Source organism: Labrus bergylta, chromosome 2 (genome assembly GCF_963930695.1).
Source record: "Labrus bergylta chromosome 2, fLabBer1.1, whole genome shotgun sequence".
NCBI lineage: Eukaryota > Metazoa > Chordata > Actinopteri > Labriformes > Labridae > Labrus > Labrus bergylta.
The window spans coordinates 34,335,371-34,359,539 of NC_089196.1; the positions used below are offsets into that span (position 1 = coordinate 34,335,371).

The window sequence follows — 24,169 nt, forward strand, 5'->3', positions numbered from 1 at the left end:
ATGTACATGCCTAGAACCTGCTCTATTTCCTTGGCAGTTGTGTTTACTGACTTGCCCTCTTTTTGTACACTGTACAGGTTTGTTTGTTCTGCAGTTTCCTCTAGCATTTTATCAGTGACAAACTGTTTGAAATACATGTATGGTGTCCAGTCACACCTGTCTTCTGTGCCTTCCTCAACACTTGCAATGAAATCGATAGATGGAGCTTGATATTTTATTTTTCTCCATCTGTATTCTTTCCTTTGTGCATTGGCCTTCACTGACTCCTTTCTGATTGTGTCCTGTGTTGTTGTTGGGATCTCAACTTCTGTGCTTGTCTGGGCTACACTTTCATCTTGATAGTCTTCCTCATCACTGCTATCTGAACTTCCATCATCATGCATGGTCTGAGGAGTCCATTCTTCCTCATCCTCCTCACCATCTTCCCCTAACTGCTCTATGTCACTTGAATTGCCATCCATTATCATGTTGATGACATTTCCAATGTACGTTTGTTTTCTCACTTCTTCCTCTATTCTTTTTGACATCTAAAAATACACACATAACAAATTGGTCAATATAGTGTAGCGATTATGATTTCAGAGGAATTGTTATTGTGAAAATACCCAAAATGTTTTTTTTAAATGGCATTTCAGTCATTAATTAGATTTATTAAATCATTAAAATAGTGTGTGTTTGTATAGTGGTAGGCATGATGTAGATTACATTACAAAAATGTAAAATGACCGTTCAAGGATAAAGCACCTTATATACCTGCAGTATCAAATGTGATACACACATTTTTAACATGATTTAACTGTAATATGAAGAATGAATTATTAAGTAATGATACATTGTTTTAATACAGAATATACTCATATTAAAGAATTAGTAACAATATAAATGTTATTCTTACTGTAACTTCTTGAAAATTAGCAAAGATTTTCCTGCTGAAAGTGTGTGGATGCTAGCATGATGGTGGCCATTTTTTAAAGGTCAAAAAAAGCCCTTCCACTGCCTGCAGTAGAATGCAAATCCTCTAGGGGGCAGAATACATGTATCAGGTCATATACAGGTTTTAAAGGAAAGTTTTGATCATGTTGATAAGACAGAGGTCTCAGAAACTTGCGTAGCAAATATGATACAAATGGTTTTATAGGGTTAAGACAGGAAACAAAGATACAAACATTTGAAACAACACTCAAACGCCAAACAAATGCACAGAGGCCCTAAACTTGCTTTGGTCGAGGATTCAGCTCCACATTCAATTTTAGGATTGATTGTGAACAAAAGAGTGTTTCAGTCTGACCTTATTAAAACGTGGGACCCTGTATCTCCAGTTTGATGGTATCAGTTCATACTCTGTGTTCAGGGCGTGGTCATGGTCAGAGGCGATGCAGTTAGCCAGTCTTAAAATGCTTTTGTTGTAGGCCGATTCATAGAGTCTTTGCATGGGTTGGCCTACAATCTTAGAGCAGATGTTCAACTGCTGGAGCAGTTTAGACTTCAGAGTGGCAGACAGACACATATACAATGAGGTGTTACAATACTGTAGGACACTTAGAATCACAGAGGTAACGAACAAAAGAAGAATCTGTCGACTCGCCCCAAAAGATCTCAGACGGCGGGGAAATAAATTCTTTGTTTTGTCTTTTTACAGATGTAGTCGATGTGATCTTTCCAGGACAACAGATGGTCGATCATTATACCCAGATATTTATAAGATGACACTTGCTTGATTGTTTCATCATGAATGAGAATAGGAGCTTTATGAGCATCAGACAGTGAACCAAATACAATTTCCTCTGTTTTCTTTGCATTGATCTCTAGAGCATGGTCATCACTCCACATAACCATTTTGTTCACAGCATGTTGGTGCAGTCCAGGGTCATCAGAGTTACTTAACAGAGAAATCAGAGCTGTATCGTCAGAGTACTTCAGAGTGTACTGATTTTGTGTATCAGACCGACAGTCATCTGTATAAAAAGTGAAAAGCACAGCTGAGCTCACACAACCCTGAGGAGCGCCAACATTAGTTGTGATAGCAGATGAAAGGGTGTTATTCACCTTCACAAACTGGATTCTGTTAGTGAAAAAAAAAGCATACCAAAGAGTCAAGTAGGGGTTAAGTTTTTGTTGAATCATTTTTGATACTAAGATGTCTGCTTTTATTGTGTTAAATGCTGATGAAAAGTCTAGAAAGAGGGCTCTTGCAAATGTATTTGGCTTATCTAAATGTTTGGTGATGATATGGACGAAAGATGTTTGAGCAGTATTCTTTCTAGAGATTTCATGATCACTGAGGTAAGAGCTATTGGTCTGAAGTCTTTATGATCCCTTGGACATGGAATCTTAGGTAAAGGTTTTATGAACAAAGTTTTCCATGACATAGGGACCTCGTGTGAGTCAACTGAAGACTGAAAAATTGGTTGCCATACTGGAGCCAACTCAGCTGCAAAGTTTTTTAACAGAAAACCACTACACTTATCAGGTCCCACTGCAATCTTTGTATTTGTACCCTGAAATGTTTTCCTTACATCTTCAACAGTGATGATAATTCTGTCTGAAGCTGCAGGTATGATGGTTCTGAGTATTTCAGGGAATTTTGCAGGGTCGTCTTGTGATTCATGTTGTCCCACACTCTTTTAGGGTTTTTAGCTTTAAGAAGCTGTTCAAGAAGCTGTCTGTGTGCCACTTTTGCTTCTCTCAGTCTGATTCTCAACTCTTTTTCTGTAAGTTTTAGTGCTTCTGGATTTTTATTTTTAAAAGCCACTTTTCTTGTACTTATGACTGCCTTTATGTCACTAGTGACATATGATTTATTATCAGGGTAAATTTAAATTTCCTTTGTTGGAACAACAGCTCTACACAAAAATTGATATAATCATTTGTAACATCAGTTATGTCATTTATGGAGCCCTCATGAAAAATTTAACAATTTGTCCAGCCAAAACAGGCTTTCAGTTGTTCTTTACTCTCATTTGTCCATGTCCTAATCACTTTCTTTTCTGGTTTACTTCTCTTAAGTTTTGTCTTATACACTGGAATCATGTGCACAACATTGTGGTCGGACTTTAATATAGGTGGCCGGCACTTGGACACATAAGCACCTTTAACATTTACAAAGCACTTGTCCAAAATATTGTCTTTCCTGGTCTGGTCCTTGACGTACTGCTCGAAACCAGGCAGCACAGTTTCCAGGTGACAATGATTCAAGCCTCCCAAAACTATAGCCGGTGCCTCAGGGTAGTTGAGTTGTAGCTCAGGAACACAGTCAGCTATGGTCCGTGCAGCTTGTGACGCTTTCCCGTTTGGGGGTGCGTATACAACGAACAGCAAAATACACCCAAATTCTCTCTTGGCAAATAAAATGGTCTTAAAGTCATACTGAGAATTTCTACATTTGGATCACAGATCGTAACTTTGACTGAGTGCATTCGGCACCATAGATCGTTTATATACACGCAGATGCCTCCTCCCCTTGTTTTTCCTGAGTCAGCGTCTCTGTCTGCTCGCAGCAAAGTAAATCCGGGGACATGAAAGAGGGAGTCAGGCATCGTCGCTTGTAACCAGCTTTCTGTAAAGTATAACAGAGATGCCTCTTGGAATTCATTACAGTACCTTGCGTATGTTCGTATAGCATCCACTTTGTTGCTCAAAGAGCGCAGGTTTGTGAAGACAATAAATGGGAGTGGTGGCCGATTTGATCTCTTTCGTAACCGGTTTCGAATTCCTCCTCTCTTTTTCCTTTTTTTGGTCCTGATGAGCTCCTGGGGGATCTTTTCCAGCGTCAGCCGGTAGAAGTGGCTTGATACAACTGCTTGGGTCGGGTCTGGTTGTAGCTCCAGCAGAGCCTCTCGGCTGTACGAGCGTGCAAAGCCGTGACGCCTCACTCAGGTGTGCTTTCGGACATTGCATGGAAAGACATTGTCCAAGTAGACAGAATAGCCACAGAAACACAAGCACAGTTCGAGGGACACTCATCATACACTTTAGACAAACATATTCCACAGACAGGCCGGATAAGACGACGTTTTGACAACATGAAACACGAGAACAAACAAACAAACAGAGCGTGCTGGGACGCAGTGCGCAGCTGAGCAGCGCACCTGATCACTTTGCAAAGATAGAAACTAACGAACAAGCCATATGAAGTGAAGCTTATCTAACAGAGCAGAAAAAAGGATGTCGAGGGAGGAAAAAGAGAGGTTGATGTCCAAGCTGCCAAAACTTAGAACTTTTTTTTACAACAGTAGGCAACCAGGCCCCGAAGTCCTGTGACGTCATGAACACAAGATTACAGATTCCTACAAGTGGAGACGATGAAATAAAGAAACACACACAGGAGACAAAGGAGATGAAGAGAAATACAGACAGAGAGGAAGAAGAGAAATACAGACAGAGAGGAAGAAGAGAAATACAGAGAGAGAGGATGAAGAGAAATACAGACAGAGAGGATGAAGAGAAATACAGACAGAGAGGATGAAGAGAAATACAGAGACAGAGAGGAAGAAGAGAAATACAGACAGAGAGGATGAAGAGAAATACAGACAGAGAGGAAGAAGAGAAATACAGACAAAGAGGATGAAGAGAAATACAGACAGAGAGGATGAAGAGAAATACAGACAGAGAGGATGAAGAGAAATACAGAGAGAGAGGAAGAAGAGAAATACAGACAGAGAGGATGAAGAGAAATACAGACAGAGAGGAAGAAGAGAAATACAGACAGAGAGGAAGAAGAGAAATACAGACAGAGAGGAAGAAGAGAAATACAGACAGAGAGGATGAAGAGAAATACAGACAGAGAGGAAGAAGAGAAATACAGACAGAGGAAGAAGAGAAATACAGACAGAGAGGAAGAAGAGAAATACAGACAGAGGAAGAAGAGAAATACAGACAGAGAGGAAGAAGAGAAATACAGACAGAGAGGAAGAAGAGAAATACAGACAGAGAGGAAGAAGAGAAATACAGAGACAGAGAGGAAGAAGAGAAATACAGACAGAGAGGATGAAGAGAAATACAGACAGAGAGGAAGAAGAGAAATACAGACAGAGAGGAAGAAGAGAAATACAGAGACAGAGAGGAAGAAGAGAAATACAGACAGAGAGGATGAAGAGAAATACAGACAGAGAGGAAGAAGAGAAATACAGACAGAGAGGATGAAGAGAAATACAGACAGAGAGGAAGAAGAGAAATACAGACAGAGGAAGAAGAGAAATACAGACAGAGAGGAAGAAGAGAAATACAGAGACAGAGAGGATGAAGAGAAATACAGACAGAGAGGAAGAAGAGAAATACAGACAGAGAGGATGAAGAGAAATACAGACAGAGAGGATGAAGAGAAATACAGAGACAGAGAGGATGAAGAGAAATACAGACAGAGAGGAAGAAGAGAAATACAGACAGAGAGGATGAAGAGAAATACAGACAGAGAGGAAGAAGAGAAATACAGACAGAGGAAGAAGAGAAATACAGACAGAGGAAGAAGAGAAATACAGACAGAGAGGATGAAGAGAAATACAGACAGAGAGGAAGAAGAGAAATACAGACAGAGGAAGAAGAGAAATACAGACAGAGAGGAAGAAGAGAAATACAGAGACAGAGAGGAAGAAGAGAAATACAGACAGAGAGGATGAAGAGAAATACAGACAGAGAGGAAGAAGAGAAATACAGACAGAGGAAGAAGAGAAATACAGACAGAGAGGATGAAGAGAAATACAGACAGAGAGGAAGAAGAGAAATACAGACAGAGGAAGAAGAGAAATACAGACAGAGGAAGAAGAGAAATACAGACAGAGAGGAAGAAGAGAAATACAGAGACAGAGAGGAAGAAGAGAAATACAGACAGAGAGGAAGAAGAGAAATACAGACAGAGAGGATGAAGAGAAATACAGACAGAGAGGATGAAGAGAAATACAGACAGAGAGGAAGAAGAGAAATACAGACAGAGAGGAAGAAGAGAAATACAGACAGAGAGGAAGAAGAGAAATACAGAGACAGAGAGGATGAAGAGAAATACAGAGACAGAGAGGATGAAGAGAAATACAGACAGAGAGGAAGAAGAGAAATACAGACAGAGGAAGAAGAGAAATACAGAGACAGAGAGGATGAAGAGAAATACAGACAGAGAGGAAGAAGAGAAATACAGACAGAGAGGATGAAGAGAAATACAGACAGAGAGGAAGAAGAGAAATACAGACAGAGAGGATGAAGAGAAATACAGACAGAGAGGATGAAGAGAAATACAGACAGAGAGGAAGAAGAGAAATACAGACAGAGAGGAAGAAGAGAAATACAGACAGAGAGGAAGAAGAGAAATACAGAGACAGAGAGGATGAAGAGAAATACAGAGACAGAGAGGATGAAGAGAAATACAGACAGAGAGGAAGAAGAGAAATACAGACAGAGGAAGAAGAGAAATACAGAGACAGAGAGGAAGAAGAGAAATACAGAGACAGTTTTTTTAATAATCACACATTTGTGGATTTCTATTAAATATAAAACTATAAATATTTGTTCATGAATCTTGTTTTTTATTTGTGTATTTTTTTACAGTAATATACAATGCTAAATATTTGTGTGTGTATTGAAAACTATTTTTGTGGATAGAGTCCTTATAAATCACAAAATACATTTGTGAATCCTTCTGTGTGCATTCATGAAAATTGAGACTGATCTAACTCCATACTAAACAGACTCAGCTTCCTCTGATTGTCAGTTGACAAGGTAGAGACGTGCTGATTGGCTGGAGGCTTAGGCGTAAAGACTCTGTCAAAATTTGTGGTTGTAACTCAAAGCTTGTGCGTGTACCTTCAGGATCGCACGTGAAGATAGGGAATTTGTACAATCTGAACTGTGAGCACAAAATCATTACACATCTTCACATTTTTTCACAACAACAGAATTGTTTTGCATATGCTCAGACTATTTCTACAATTACAAATGTTGTTTGCACATGTGCAAACCTTACCTGTGTGCACAAAATATTTCACCAAAGTAACCTTTCACGAGTTCAAAATCTTATTTACAGGCAGTTGATCCCATACAGCAGCCCTTCCTTTTTTACAGACCACTGCAGGACAACAGACTGCCTCAAACACTTTCATCAACTTCTATCATCACACAATATATCTGATATCAAAGCAGTAAAGGATCATCTGACACAATAAACAAGCTTCCTTCAGTAAAATGTTATAAAGCTGTGACCTTTGATTCCCTGTTGCTATGGTGATTATTAGACTTTGGTATTTCCTGGTGTCAGGAGACTTGACTTTGACGTTGTCCTGTTGAGACGCAGATTAGATCTCCGTGTTGAAGGTAAGAGACACTTTTTATACTGTTTGAAAGACTCATTTAATTTAAGTGTAAAAAGAGCTGTAAGCTAACAGTTAGCCACCGGATTCATTAGCTGCTCTGACTAAAGTAGAAGTGAAGGACACACAATGATCCTCAGTCCCGATGCAGGCTATGCTAACATGCTAACAGGTCGATTAAAGACGAGCCCGCTCTGGAAGTTTCCTTCATTGAGATCATCACTTTATCTTCTGTAATTGAAATGTTTGAGTGATTATCATTTTGATTTGAACATTTTTCTTAATTACGTTTTCTTTACAGTGGAACATATTCATAAGAAGTTGTTGTAACTCTCTCAATCAGCTGACTGTGTTCTTGGTTAATCAGTGACTTGTTGGGTTTGACTTGTTATTGTTTTATGATTCAAAGTCCTGCAGTGAAGCCTCCTCTGATAAGATAAAACTTTATCGATGTGTAGTGTCCTTTTTTTAATAAATCCAGAAAATAGGCAGGGTCAGTTTTTGCCTGTGACCGGACCAACAAAGACATCAACATTTTCAACTCTAAATCTAACTGTCCTTTTGAAGTTCTAAGTGGTGTTTTAAAGCTTGTTTGTCTTTCTTCAGAGACTGGACCCAGGAGACAAACAAATTGAGTACTAAAAGCTTTATTCATCTTTCTCAGAATCCAAAGCAGTGAGCCGTCTGCAGACGACTGACCAAAACAAAGAATATCACACAATATATACTTATTTTGCTGAGGGCGTGGAGATGGTATCCGCCTCCTCCACATGGGCTTTATAGATCCATCTGTGTCCCACATGGGCTTTATAGATCCATCTGTGTCCCACATGGGCCTGATAGCTCTAACTATGTCCCACGTGGGCTTCACAGCCCCAGCCATGTCCCGTACATTGCCACATGCTATTTTCAGAAGTTAGCAGTCAAAAAAAACCCTACTGCAATGTCATGTCTTCTTGATAAATGGGGTATATATCTGGCCAACCATCTTGTGACCGGACATCGACACACCAACATAGCATGTATGGCAGGTTTTCTTGGAATGATTGTCCTTTTTCTTGTATTTGCCTCTCCTTCACCTCTCGTAAATGTCAGGTTAGCCTAAGATTTATTAATTAATTACCCCAAAAGCGAGCTCGTATGAAACTTGAGCCCTCACTCTTTGACCATGCAAAATTTCATCTAAGCATTAACTTTTTTCACTCTATCCTTGATGAGTTTCACTTTGTAGGCTCAGTTTGAATTCATGTGCACATGTGCCCTTCTGCATTTCATCCTTAGTTGATTATGCTATGTTTATAATATGCAACCCTCACACTATTATTATTTATTTATCTAATTTGCATAATATGTGTCTTTTAGTTCATTATTATACTGAAATACTATTATGATTATTCATGACCACTTTATATAAATGTTGATTATAAGGAATATAAATACATGCCTTCAGGTGGGACACTACAGATGCTAGAGGATCAATTCAAAAAAGTTAAATTCATAAAAGTTTAAATAAAATCATTTAAATTCATCAAATTAGAACAAGAAGGAGATGATGACAGATCTTAAAAAAGAGTGATTCATGTCCAAGTTACAGACTGTGCAGTGAATACATTCAGAACCTACAACTACTTTAATACTTCAGCTGGATAATCAGTCTGACAAGAACAGAACATCTGAGAGGAATAAATCATCTACTATAAGAGAGAACTGAAGATTAGATCATAACACCAGGTGAACCAGGTAGATGTGATGTTAGTAGACTGACAGTGAGGTGATGATGATGATGATGATGATGATGATGAAGGTGAACCAGGTAGATGTGATGTTAGTAGACTGACAGTGAGGTGATGATGATGATGATGATGATGATGATGAAGGTGAACCAGGTAGATGTGATGTTAGTAGACTGACAGTGAGGTGATGATGATGATGATGATGATGATGATGAAGGTGAACCAGGTAGATGTGATGTTAGTAGACTGACAGTGAGGTGATGATGATGATGATGATGATGATGATGATGAAGGTGAACCAGGTAGATGTGATGTTTGTAGACTGACAGTGAGGTGATGATGATGATGATGAAGGTGAACCAGGTAGATGTGATGTTAGTAGACTGACAGTGAGGTGATGATGATGATGATGATGATGATGATGATGAAGGTGAACCAGGTAGATGTGATGTTTGTAGACTGACATTAAGGTGATGATGATGATGATGATGAAGGTGAACCAGGTAGATGTGATGTTAGTAGACTGACAGTGAGGTGATGATGATGATGATGATGAAGGTGAACCAGGTAGATGTGATGTTTGTAGACTGACAGTGAGGTGATGATGATGATGATGATGAAGGTGAACCAGGTAGATGTGATGTTTGTAGACTGACAGTGAGGTGATGATGATGATGATGATGATGAAAGTGAACCAGGTAGATGTGATGTTTGTAGACTGATAGTGAGGTGATGATGATGATGATGATGATGATGATGATGATGATGATGATGATGATGATGATGAAGGTGATGAAGGTGAACCAGGTAGATGTGATGTTAGTAGACTGACAGTGAGGTGATGATGATGATGATGATGATGATGATGAAGGTGAACCAGGTAGTTGTGATGTTAGTAGACTGACAGTGAGGTGATGATGATGATGATGATGATGATGATGATGATGATGATGATGAAGGTGATGAAGGTGAACCAGGTAGATGTGATGTTAGTAGACTGACAGTGAGGTGATGATGATGATGATGATGATGATGATGATGAAGGTGAACCAGGTAGATGTGATGTTAGTAGACTGACAGTGAGGTGATGATGATGATGATGATGATGAAGGTGAACCAGGTAGATGTGATGTTTGTAGACTGACAGTGAGGTGACGATGATGATGATGATGATGATGAAGGTGAACCAGGTAGATGTGATGTTAGTAGATTGACAGTGAGGTGATGATGATGATGATGATGATGAAGGTGATGAAGGTGAACCAGGTAGATGTGATGTTAGTAGACTGACAGTGAGGTGATGATGATGATGATGATGATGATGATGATGAAGGTGATGAAGGTGAACCAGGTAGATGTGATGTTTGTAGACTGACAGTGAGGTGATGATGATGATGATGATGATGATGAAGGTGAACCAGGTAGATGTGGTGTTAGTAGACTGACAGTGAGGTGATGATGATGATGATGAAGGTGAACCAGGTAGTTGTGATGTTTGTAGACTGACAGTGAGGTGATGATGATGATGATGATGATGATGATGATGAAGGTGAACCAGGTAGATGTGATGTTTGTAGACTGACAGTGAGGTGATGATGATGATGAAGGTGAACCAGGTAGATGTGATGTGACTCTTCTCCATGTCACAGCTCAACACTCACATCATCATCATCATTATCATCATCATCATCATCATCATCACTGTCTCATCTGCTGCTCACAGTAACTAATAATGTTGTTTTTTGTATCAGGATGCAGGAACAGAGACCAGACTCTCCTGGACCCAGCTGTGTGTCCATGAAGAGTGACCGGTCTATAGGTCGCCTTATTGACTTTAAAGATGGACGTCCTGCTGATGGAAGGTGAGATCTGAAATTGACAAAGAGCTCTGTTCTGCTTTTCTGTAGGCTCACTCTTTCATCCTCAGCCATTTACATCACTCTCAGTCTTCAGTCCATGTTCACCTCTCCCAGGACTCGTACTTTTCTCCTGTTTCTCCTACTTCTCCACCAGAGGTCCTCAGAATTCACCTCCTTCTCTTCTAGGTTTCAATAGCCCAGACCTTCCCTTCTACTCCACTCACCTGTCTTCATTTTCCTCATCAGCTTCATTTAGTTTTCTTACCACTTCATGATCATTGTGTGCTTTGGTTCTCCCATCTGAAGTGATGTCAGTCTGAAGACTTTGTCCCAGAAGTGAGTTCCAGGTTGAGGTTCCTGAAGTTGTTATGGACAAGTCCTTGATCTTGATCTTTTCTGTGTCCTAACAGTAATTGCTGCTCGTTGTAAATGCTGCTCGGTCTCTAAATGTACAATGGGAGGTAGAGCCTTCAGTTATCAGGCCTGCTCGTGGTACCTACAGTCTCTAAATGTACTATGGGAGGTAAAGCCTTCAGTTATCAGGCCTGCCTATGTTACCTACGGTCTCTTAATATATTATGGGAGGTAGAGCCTTCAGTTTTCAGACTCCTCTCCTCTGGAATCATCTTCCAGTGGGGCATGGGTGGCAGACACACTCTGTATTTTAAAGAATAGACTTAAAAGTAAATATAAATTGTATAGTTAGGGCTGGCGCTGGTGTAGACCAGCTCCTAGTTATGCTGCTATAGGCTTAGACTACTGGGGGAACTGGCACCTTGAGCTCCTATATCTCCCTCTCTCTCTCTCTCTCTGTGAGATCATATTACTGCATGTTGTTATCTGTAAATCTCAGTTACTAACCACAGAATCTTTCTGAGCTGTGTTTATGTTTAAGTTGTCTTCTGTTAACTTTAATTTCTTCAGTCTAAAGAATTTGAGGACAGACACAGTGTTGGCTGTATTCTGAGTGAGATACTGTTCTAATAGAAACAGAGAGAGCTGTGGAGAACGTCACCTCTGCCTCCTGATTACTGATTATCCATCTGCCAGTTTAAACTGGAACAATCTGATTAAAAATGATCTTTGTTTGTTTGTTTGTATCAGGATGCAGGAACAGAGACCAGACTCTCCTGGACCCAGCTGTGTGTCCATGAAGAGTGACCGGTCTATGAGTCGCTTTATTAACTTTAAAGATGGACTTCCTGCTGATGGAAGGTGAGATCTGAAATTGACAAAGAGCTCTGTTCTGCTTTTCTGTAGGCTCACTCTTTCATCCTCATCCATTTACATCACTCTCAGTCTTCAGTCCATGTTCACCTCTCCCAGGACTCGTACCTTTCTCCTGTTTCTCCTACTTCTCCACCAGAGGTCCTCAGAATTCACCTCCTTCTCTTCTAGGTTTCAATAGCCCAGACCTTCCCTTCTACTCTACTCACCTGTCTTCATTTTCCTCATCAGCTTCATTTAGTTTTCTTACCACTTCATGATCATTGTGTGCTTTGGTTCTCCCATCTGAAGTGATGTCAGTCTGAAGACTTTGTCCCAGAAGTGAGTTCCAGGTTGAGGTTCCTGAAGTTGTTATGGACAAGTCCTTGATCTTGATCTTTTCTGTGTCCTAACAGTAATTGCTGCTCGTTGTAAATGCTGCTCGGTCTCTAAATGTACAATGGGAGGTAGAGCCTTCAGTTATCAGGCCTGCTCGTGGTACCTACAGTCTCTAAATGTACTATGGGAGGTAAAGCCTTCAGTTATCAGGCCTGCCTGTGTTACCTACGGTCTCTTAATATATTATGGGAGGTAGAGCCTTCAGTTTTCAGACTCCTCTCCTCTGGAATCATCTTCCAGTGGGGTATGGGTGGCAGACACACTCTGTATTTTAAAGAATAGACTTAAAAGTAAATATAAATTGTATAGTTAGGGCTGGCGCTGGTGTAGACCAGCTCCTAGTTATGCTGCTATAGGCTTAGACTACTGGGGGAACTGGCACCTTGAGCTCCTATATCTCCCTCTCTCTCTCTCTCTCTGTGAGATCATATTACTGCATGTTGTTATCTGTAAATCTCAGTTACTAACCACAGAATCTTTCTGAGCTGTGTTTATGTTTAAGTTGTCTTCTGTTAACTTTAATTTCTTCAGTCTAAAGAATTTGAGGACAGACACAGTGTTGGCTGTATTCTGAGTGAGATACTGTTCTAATAGAAACAGAGAGAGCTGTGGAGAACGTCACCTCTGCCTCCTGATTACTGATTATCCATCTGCCAGTTTAAACTGGAACAATCTGATTAAAAATGATCTTTGTTTGTTTGTTTGTATCAGGATGCAGGAACAGAGACCAGACTCTCCTGGACCCAGCTGTGTGTCCATGAAGAGTGACCGGTCTATGAGTCGCTTTATTAACTTTAAAGATGGACTTCCTGCTGATGGAAGGTGAGATCTGAAATTGACAAAGAGCTCTGTTCTGCTTTTCTGTAGGCTCACTCTTTCATCCTCATCCATTTACATCACTCTCAGTCTTCAGTCCATGTTCACCTCTCCCAGGACTCGTACCTTTCTCCTGTTTCTCCTACTTCTCCACCAGAGGTCCTCAGAATTCACCTCCTTCTCTTCTAGGTTTCAATAGCCCAGACCTTCCCTTCTACTCTACTCACCTGTCTTCATTTTCCTCATCAGCTTCATTTAGTTTTCTTACCACTTCATGATCATTGTGTGCTTTGGTTCTCCCATCTGAAGTGATGTCAGTCTGAAGACTTTGTCCCAGAAGTGAGTTCCAGGTTGAGGTTCCTGAAGTTGTTATGGACAAGTCCTTGATCTTGATCTTTTCTGTGTCCTAACAGTAATTGCTGCTCGTTGTAAATGCTGCTCGGTCTCTAAATGTACAATGGGAGGTAGAGCCTTCAGTTATCAGGCCTGCTCGTGGTACCTACAGTCTCTAAATGTACTATGGGAGGTAAAGCCTTCAGTTATCAGGCCTGCCTGTGTTACCTACGGTCTCTTAATATATTATGGGAGGTAGAGCCTTCAGTTTTCAGACTCCTCTCCTCTGGAATCATCTTCCAGTGGGGTATGGGTGGCAGACACACTCTGTATTTTAAAGAATAGACTTAAAAGTAAATATAAATTGTATAGTTAGGGCTGGCGCTGGTGTAGACCAGCTCCTAGTTATGCTGCTATAGGCTTAGACTACTGGGGGAACTGGCACCTTGAGCTCCTATATCTCCCTCTCTCTCTCTCTCTCTGTGAGATCATATTACTGCATGTGAGAAAGCCTGACTAGAGTTAACGTGTCTGCTCAGACACGTAACGAGCTCGGACCGTATAAAGCACGTGGCTTACATGCTGCAGAGCGGAGTGTAGGAGGAGCAGAGCAGCTGCAGGAGCAGCCTGGACATTTAAGTTATATGTTTGTGCATTAATGCAGAAAAAAAACCACACACACATACATACACACACACGAAGATACATAGATTGATCCTCATAACACGGAACCACGAATGAGACACGAGGCACAAGATATGCCAATCTCCTTTGTTCAAAGTGGCCTCTGTAAATCTACGTGTCTGTCACGGAATAAAACCCTTGAGCTGTGAATCCTCTCTGCTGTCCTGATTCTCTGACCGGAATCATTTTCCATATCTGCCGACCCAAACTAAAGAACTTTTCCAAAGGTCCCACCTTTATTTCATTTTCCTTCGAGCCGGATTTGGGTTCACCAGACGATATGGATACAGCTGCAGATGTACCGGAGAGCGCAGGGCGTCCACACAGGACTCATCGTCTTCCTTCCCACCTTGCTGATTACGAAGTTGGATATCGCCACAATGAGGATCAGCCTGTTCAGCCTCCTACTCGCCCACAGAGCCATAGTAGTGGTAAAGCAAGGATATCTTCATCTACCAGTGATAGCCATTTCAGCAGTCGATCAAGCAGGTGTCACACTGCATCATCTGTTCTAAACCACCCTGTAGCATCTCTTTCCAACGTACAGGCAGCTCAATTAGAAGAGAGGACGAAAGCTTTGCAGCTTGAGGAAATAAGATTTCAAATAGAGGACGATATCAATGCAGATATACAATGCCGAGAGCTGGATGCTAAGGCCAGAGTGGCCCAATGTATTCAGGAGGAAGCAGCACGGGCTCGTGAGGCTCTGGTCAAACGGCTAGATAGAAACCGTTGCCTCATTAAAGCTGAGAATGAATGGAAGCTCGCAAAACTAGTCTCTTCTATGGTATTAGAGGACAATCTTGAGGCCCCTGATGTGACAAACATCGCAGGTGATAATCCTTCGCCACATGTTTTACCAGCGGATGGAGCAGCTGTTTTCCCCTCAACTTATGACCAGTCAACCAGACCACCAGCTCTTGGTCTGACATCTACTCCATTGATTGCACCTCAGACAAACGCTGCAGCATCTGCAACCTCTCAATCCACCACGCCAGTTACTGGCCAACCCACGGATTTTCAAACCATTGCATTGCCAACGTCAGAATCTATGCGACCCTTGAAGACAGAGCCTTACCCAGTCATTGCCCCCTACGGAGAAAGACAGATTTTTCCCTCAGCAGGTTCTCAGTCTACAACAGCTCCCACCTCTGATGTTCGGCAACGCCCTAAACTACCTCCTCCAGCACCGGTCCCAGGTCTCTTTCAGCATTCGTCTGTGCTGCCACCTGCAAAGCGTGATCCGGGTGCAGCATATGACCAGCCAGTCCAGCCTTCGCCTGACCATCCTCCTTCGAGGTCCACATACGCCGGTACTCCTCATGCTGTACCTCCCCCGAGCATGCCTTACCAACCTGTACCAGTTCACTATGGTTCTCCGCCTATCTTAGCGAATCCACCAGCTTATGCCATGCTTCCAGGGATGGAACTTTTGATAGCTTCTAGCTATGGCATCCCAAGACCCTCTTTGCCAGTGTTTGACAGCGGCCGGGAGAGTGACTTCGCCCTACTCAAGATGGCACTGGACAATCTACTGAGCCCTCATCAACATCTGAGTGAACAGTACAAGTTCCAGGTACTTTTAGACCACTTGAAGCTGTCTGGTGCTCTACGGCTGGCCAAAGCTTACATGCACGATCCGAGGCCATACACTGCAGCACTTCAGGCATTGCAGGAGAAGTATGGTCAGCCAAGGCAACTAGTTCAGAGTGAACTTGGGGCTATCCTGAACACCCCTGCAATGAGGATGGGTGATGCAGAAGCATTTGACTCCTTTGCTCTGTCTGTCCATTCACTCGTAGGTATGTTACGAACACTGGAGGGGCAGAACGGTTATGAACTCTGCTGCGGTTCACATGTTGACCGGCTTCTCAGCAAATTACCACCAAGCTACAGAGACGGATTCGTTGAGTATTGCATCAATCGTGGCATTCTTCGGACTGGAACTGACCTAACATACACTCTGCCTGATTTAGCGAATTGGCTTAATCTAAAATCCCAAGCAAAGCGGATAGCCAGTCAGGCTGCAGCCTTGTATCAGGTTGAAACACCTAAAGGGCTAAAGAGGGAGCAAGGGCCCACACGTTCCAAAGAGAAATCAACGTCCATTTTCTTCAATAAGGATGACTCTGCAAGCACAAGAGACCCTGTCTCGGTCAAGCCAAAGGTAAAACCAGTACCTTACTGCCCTTATTGTGACAACAAGGAGCATTTCCTTAACTCTTGCACTGAGTACAAGAAACTCAGCCGCAGCCAGATGTTGAGATGGCTAAAGGATGGGAAACGTTGTTGGAAATGTGGACGGAGTCACTCACCTGATGCCTGTGCCCTCAAAAGGCCATGTAGGATTTGCAAAGAGCTGCACCTTACTGTCCTTCATGATGTTATTCAAGACCATCAAGGGTCAGTGTTAATGGTCAGTGTACCAGCTCCTACTTCCATCTATTTGGACCGACCAAACCGCTCAAGGAAGGTAATGCTCAAGGTGGTAAAGGTCATCCTGCACAATGGAGGACTTGCCATGGAGACATATGCTGTGCTCAATGATGGCTCTGAACGGACTATTGTCCTTCCCCAAGCTGTCCAGCAGCTGAACCTCAAGCGGTCACCTGAGACCCTAACGTTGCGGACCGTTCGTCAAGATGTGGAGATTCTCCAGGGAGCTTCAGTCTCTTTTGACATATTCCCGTTGTTCAAGCCAGAAAAGAGGTACAAGGTCACAAATGCATTCACTGCTGAGGGTCTGTGTCTCGCTGATCACTCATACCCTATTGGAGCCTTACAGAAGCGGTATCCACACTTGAAGGGTCTGCCACTCCCTCCAATAGAAAAGGCTAAGCCACTCCTTCTCATCGGCTCGGACCTGCCTCACCTGCTCACCTCGATCCGACCAGTGAAGGAAGGACCTATTGGTGGGCCCACTGCTGTCTGCACCAGACTTGGTTGGGCGCTTCAGGGTCCAACTAATAATATACCAGCACAATTCCAAGTGTCTCAGTGTTTCCACATCTCCACCATGCCACAACTACATGAGCTTCATCATCATGTAGAACGCCTCTGGCAGGTGGACACCCTTCCATTCATGAGTGAGAAGACTGTTGAACGCTCAAAACAAGATCAACCGGCCATTGTCCAGCTCCAGGCCTCCACAATCAGAGTACAGGTTGAGGGCATTCAGCGATATGCTACACCTCTGATACGACGCATGCCATCATTCCTACTGAAGGCACCCAAGGAGGCCGTGGTACCCAGCTTGCGAAACATGGAGCGCAAACTGTTGAAGGACCCTGTCCGTGCTGACAAGTACTGCAAGGAGATCCAGAAACTCCGGCAAGCTGGATATGTGGCAAAGATTTCTCCAGAGGAAGCAACTAAGTCCACCGAATCCTGGTTTGTTCCCCACCATATGGTGAGACACAACGGAAAGGACAGGATAGTGTTTAACTGCTCCTTTCAGCATCAGGGACAGTCCTTGAATGATTTGCTTCTCCCAGGGCCCCAACTTGGACCATCATTGCTCGGAGTCCTTTTGAGATTCAGGGAGCATCCAGTGGCAATCAGTGGAGACATCAAAGGCATGTTCCACCAGATCCGCCTACTACCAGCTGATAAGCATGTGCTGAGATTTATCTGGAGGGATATGCAGCGAGATTCAGAGCCAGAAATATATGAGTGGCAGGTGTTGCCTTTTGGGACAACTTGCAGCCCCTGTTGCGCCATATATGCCATGCAGCGCCACTCCCAGGATAACGGGAGCAACAATCCTGAACTGGTAGAGGCAGTAGAGCAGACATTCTATGTAGACAACTGTCTTCACAGCACACGCAGCAAAAAGGAAGCAAAGGCTATGTTGGATGGACTCCGCCAGCTTCTGTGTTCAGGTGGCTTCGAGATCCGGCAGTGGGCGAGTAATGACCCAGCAGACATCGAACATCTCCCCTCTGATGCTCGCTCTGAAAGCAGTGAGCTGTGGCTCTCCAAATGCAGCACAGACATACAGGAGCCCACTCTTGGTCTGCAGTGGAACTGCATCCGCGACACCATTGGCTACAAACACAGATCCCTACAGACTGCTGAGCCTACACTGCGATACATCTACAAGGTCCTCGCCTCTCAGTTTGACCCACTCGGGATGATAATACCATTCACAACCCGAGCCAAGGTCCTCATTCAGGATCTGTGGAAGGAGAACATGGGATGGGATGACCATATTGAACAACCAATTCTGCGAGAACGATGGTTATCTTGGGAGCAAGAGCTTCCTGCTCTTTCTCATCTTGAGATCCCACGCACCTACATTCCTCCATCATCCAACACGTCTGAAGTAGCCAGGGAACTTCACATATTCTGTGATGCCTCAGAGAGGGCATATGGCTCTGTCGCATACATGCGGACTGTGGGCGAACATGGCAAAATAAATGTGTCATTTGTCCTGGCAAGATCCAGAGTTGCACCCAGGAAGCAGCTGTCCATGCCTCGTTTGGAGCTGTGTCCTGGGCTTACTGGAGCTCAGCTTGCCCATCTTCTCCAGAAAGAGCTCACAGTGCCAATTCAACGAGTAATACTGTGGTCAGATTCAACCACTGTCCTCCATTGGCTCCATTCAGAATCCTGCAGGTACAAGGTGTTTGTGGGAACACGTGTCTCAGAAATACAAACCTTGACCAATGTTAACTGTTGGAGATACGTCGAGTCAGTCAAGAATTCGGCAGATGACATCACCCGTGGGTTGACCTTGGAGACCATCGCCAGACCACACAGGTGGCTGCGCGGCCCTGACTTCCTCTATGAGTCAACTGACAAATGGCCTGTCATGCCATCTGGAGACTTAGAGCCTGAGAAAGCTGAGCTCAAGAAGGCCACCATAGTTGCCACTGTGTCAGTCAATCCAGGACCTTCCATTCCCCCTAGTCTCCTTCTCATGGGCAGACACAACTCCTCCCTTCCTCAAGCTCTCTACGACACCAGCAATCTTCTGACCAGAAGACGGTGGAGACATAGCCAAGTGATAGCAGACCACTTCTGGTCAGCCTTCATCCGCTACTACTTGCCCACTCTGCAAGAGCGACAAAAATGGAGAACCGACAAGAAGGGACTGGCCATCAATCAGATAGTACTGATAGTGGATCCTCAGCTTCCACGAGCCCTTTGACCTTTATTTCACTGCATGTTGTTATCTGTAAATCTCAGTTACTAACCACAGAATCTTTCGGAGCTGTGTTTATGTTTAAGTCGTCTTCTGTTAACTTTAATTTCTTCAGTCTAAAGAATTTGAGGACAGACACAGTGTTGGCTGTATTCTGAGTGAGATACTGTTCTAATAGAAACAGAGAGAGCTGTGGAGAACGTCACCTCTGCCTCCTGATTACTGATTATCCATCTGCCAGTTTAAACTGGAACAATCTGATTAAAAATGATCTTTGTTTGTTTGTTTGTATCAGGATGCAGGAACAGAGACCAGACTCTCCTGGACCCAGCTGTGTGTCCATGAAGAGTGACTGGTCTATGGGTCGCCCTATTAACTTTAAAGATGGACGTCCTGCTGATGGAAGGTGAGATCTGAAATTGACAAAGAGCTCTGTTCTGCTTTTCTGTAGGCTCACTCTTTCATCCTCATCCATTTACATCACTCTCAGTCTTCAGTCCATGTTCACCTCTCCCAGGACTCGTACTTTTCTCCTGTTTCTCCTACTTCTCCACCAGAGGTCCTCAGAATTCACCTCCTTCTCTTCTAGGTTTCAATAGCCCAGACTTTCCCTTCTACTCTACTCACCTGTCTTCATTTTCCTCATCAGCTTCATTTAGTTTTCTTACCACTTCATGATCATTGTGTGCTTTGGTTCTATTTTGTGTTTTTTCTTTTGAAGTGTTTGTATTTGAACCCTGACCTGCCTGAAGGCTGTAAAATGTGGAAAATAATCATTTTATTGCAGCTGTGAGTCCGTTTATTTTTACATTTGGGTCTTTCCCCGCACCCTATTTTCCTGACCCTGTCAGAACTTAACCTGCCTGACACAGAACCAGCCGACAGTGTGATGGACTTTATGACTTCAAAGCAAAAACAGCCCTACTAGAAAGAAGCTAAATATTCTTAGACAAAGTCAAAATAATAGGCCAAACCTTAAAAAGAGACAAATCTGAGGAAAGATTTATTTTTGGGCTCTTTGTTTAGACGAGGCAGTAGATAGAGTCGGAAATAAAGGAGAGAGAGAATGGGGAATGACATGCAGGAAAGGAGCCACAGGTCGGATTTGAACCTAAGCCACCCGCTTGGAGGGCTACAGTCTCCCTGCATGGGATACACACACTAACCGCTAGGCCACCAGCACCCCAATTAAAGCATTTTTATTGAATGAACATTTTTGTTTTTCCCTCAGGTAGAATGAAAGTCCTCTCCTTCCTCACTCCCAATGATGACCAAAACAAACAGACATACTGTCCACAATATCAGATTTCATTCACTGAGAGTCTGCTTCTGCACGTCCATTTTAAAGACTTAAAAGTAACTATACATTTTATAGTCAGGGCTGGCGCTGGTGTAGATCAGCTCCTAGTTATGCTGCTATAGGCTTAGACTACTGGGGGAACTGGCACCTTGAGCTCCTATATCTCCCTCCCTCTCTCTCTCTCTCTCTCTCTCTCTCTCTCTCTCTCTCTCTCTCTCTCTGTGAGATCATATTACTGCATGTTGCTATCTGTAAATCTCAGTTACTAACCACAGCATCTTTCTGAGCTGTGTTTATGTTTAAGTCGCCTTCTGTTAACTTTAATTTCATCAGTCTAAAGAATTTGAGGACAGACACAGTGTTGGCTGTATTCTGAGTGAGATACTGTTCTAATAGAAACAGAGAGAACTGTGGAGAACTTCACCTCTGCCTCCTGATTACTGATTATCCATCTGCCAGTTTAAACTGGAACAATCTGATTAAAAATGATCTTTGAAACAAGATCCAGGGTGTGGTTAAAACGATGAGTAGGTTCGTTTACACCCTGGGTGAAACCAATAGAGTCTAATAATGACATGAAAGCTGTGCTAAGGCTATCATTATCAACCTCCACGTGGATATTGAAGTCACCTACAACAATTATTCTATCACTGCTAAGGACTAAATTTGATAAGAATTCTGCAAATTCAGATAGAAATTCAAAATATGGGCCAGGAGGGCGGCAAACTACAACAACTAGAACTGGCTGAAAGGTTCTTGAGACTGGATGTGAAAGACTAAGAACAAGGCTTTCAAAAGAAGAAAAATTCAGCTTTTCGGATGGCTTTGTTGTAGTCTTTTATTGCTTCTACAAGTATATTTTTTATCAATTTCTATTTTTGTTTTGCAGTCTGCAGTCTCTCTCAAGTGCATTGGTTGCATTGTTTTTCCATGGAACGACCTTTTTTGTTTTTACTGTCTTAGTTGTGATTGGAGCGCAGGCATCAAGCACTGTCCTCAGTTTATAATTAAAATCGGTAACAAGTTGTTCACAGGATGATGGTAAGGTGGTATTTCTGTAAGATGTTATGTAAGAGTTGTGGCTACTTCAGGGGTAATGTGCCGTTTGTTAACTGTACGTTCTATTGCACCTGGAAGAGAGTGATAAAAACCGGTAAAAAAATATGTCGACCCGCACCGGCTACAGGTGGCTGGCTAACTACTGCTGCATACGATGACTCTGACTCAGTGGTGCGGAGCCATCTCTCTAACTCAGACACCCTCGCCTCCAAAGCTAAAAATAAACTACATTTCTTAGATTGTCACTAAAGGAGGACGAGGAGTAACTTAACATCTGACACGTAGAGCAGGAGAGAGCAGGAGAAGGAATGACAGAAAACAAAGCAATTGTAAATAAAGCTAACTGCTAAGCTAGGCTAAGAGTAGGTAGCTAAAATAAACAAAACTTTTAAGCAGGTTTGTCGCTAGAGAGAAAGAATGCTTTTCGATCACTTCTGTTTGTCTGAACGTACAGTGTGTTGGAAACAACAGTCGTAAGAATCTAGGCAAAATTAACAATTAAGCTTTTAGCTCTAACGATCAGCGCTGAACAACAAAATACAGCGGAGAACAGGAAATTATGCAATACACTCACCTGTAGTACGTAGCACGTAGCAGCCCCTGATGGAAGGTGAGAATTAAAAATGAAGTAATTGTTATGTCTCTGTTGTTTAAAGACTCATATCTTGGCTCAGAGTTTCATTATATATATCCTGTTGTTTTCTTGTGTAATATGTCCTGTCACAGAGTTCAACAGGAGAGCTCCAACGTTCACAGAGATCAACCAGACCAGCAGAATCCAACAGACCTGGACTCTATCTTTATGGTGTGTTCAACACACTGTTAATTAATACACTACCATTACAATAATTTAATTCTAAATTATTGTTCTGTTTAGACCAGCTGACCTTCAGACTGACAGATGAACCACATGTTGAGTTCTACCAGTTTATATTAAATATCCAGTGTCTCCTTCTGTTCCAGCTGCTGGAGGAGAACATCATCACCTTTGTGAAGAACGAGCTGAAGAGAGTCCACAGGGTTCTGAGTCCAGATTACCCAGAATGCTTAGAGAGTCAGAGTGAGGATGGAGAGCAGGGGAGAAGCTGTAAAGAGGCATTTTTGAAGATCACTCTGCACTTCCTGAGGAGAATGAAGCAGGAGGAGCTGGCTGACTGTCTGCAGAGCAGTAAGAACATTTTAACAGATTTAGTATTTTAGAAAAAGGACAAAGAGGTTTAAAGTTCCAAACTCAGATAGTCATGTGATCTATATCAGGATCTGTTCATTGATTTCAGTTCTTTCTTTATTCAGGAACGTTTGGTGCAGTGTACCAACAAAAACTCAAATCTAACCTGAAGGAGAAGTTCCAGTGTGTGTTTGAGGGGATTGCTAAAGCAGGAAACCCAACCCTTCTGAACCAGATCTACACAGAGCTCTACATCACAGAGGGAGGGACTGGAGAGGTCAATGATGAACATGAGGTCAGACAGATTGAAACAGCATCCAGGAAACCAGACAGACCAGAAACAACCATCAGACAAGAAGACATCTTCAAAGTCTCACTTGGAAGAGATGAACCAATCAGAAGAGTGATGACAAAGGGAGTGGCTGGCATCGGGAAAACAGTCTTAACACAGAAGTTCACTTTGGACTGGGCTGAAGACAAAGACAACCAGAACATACACTTCACATTTCCATTCACTTTCAGAGAGCTGAATGTGCTGAAGAAGAAAAAGTTCAGCTTGGTGGAACTTGTTCATCACTTCTTTCCTGAAACCAAAGAAGCAGGAATCTGCAGGTTTGAAGAGTTCCAGGTTGTGTTCATCTTTGACGGTCTGGATGAGTGTCGACTTCCTCTGGACTTTAAAAACAACAAGACCCTGACTGATGTCACAGAGTCCACCTCAGTGGATGTGCTGCTGACTAACCTCATCAGGGGGAAACTGCTTCCCTCTGCTCACCTCTGGATAACCACACGACCTGCAGCAGCCAATCAGATCCCTCCTGAGTGTGTTGACATGGTGACAGAGGTCAGAGGGTTCACTGACCCACAGAAGGAGGAGTACTTCAGGAAGAGATTCAGAAATGAGGAGCAAGCTGACAGAATCATCTCCCACATCAAGACATCCAGAAGCCTCCACATCATGTGCCACATCCCAGTCTTCTGCTGGATCACTGCTACAGTTCTGGAGGATGTGCTGAAGACCAGAACGAGAGGTGAGCTGCCCAAGACCCTGACTGAGATGTACATCCACTTCCTGGTGGTTCAGTCCAAACTGAAGAACATCAAGTATGATGGAGGAGCTGAGACAGATCCACACTGGAATGAAAAGAGCAGGAAGATGATTAAGTCTCTGGGA

General features: G+C 42.8%; 2 protein-coding genes across 2 annotated transcripts in view; one reads left to right on the forward strand and one right to left on the reverse strand.

The window, feature by feature from the left end:
• LOC109975750 (NLR family CARD domain-containing protein 3-like) overlaps window positions 1-24,169 on the reverse strand; it is a 393,020-nt gene that overhangs the window by 30,606 nt on the left and 338,245 nt on the right. The gene's annotated exons all lie outside the window — the stretch shown is intronic.
• Window positions 22,796-24,169, forward strand: part of LOC114919512 (NLR family CARD domain-containing protein 3-like) — a 2,404-nt gene continuing 1,030 nt past the window's right edge. The window contains exons 1-2 of the mRNA XM_065961575.1: window positions 22,796-22,995; window positions 23,121-24,169. The exon at window positions 23,121-24,169 is cut by the window's right edge and continues 755 nt beyond it. Coding sequence (XP_065817647.1) covers window positions 22,959-22,995; window positions 23,121-24,169 — 1,086 coding nt within the window. The 5' untranslated portion in view covers window positions 22,796-22,958. The remainder of the gene's footprint in view (window positions 22,996-23,120) is intronic.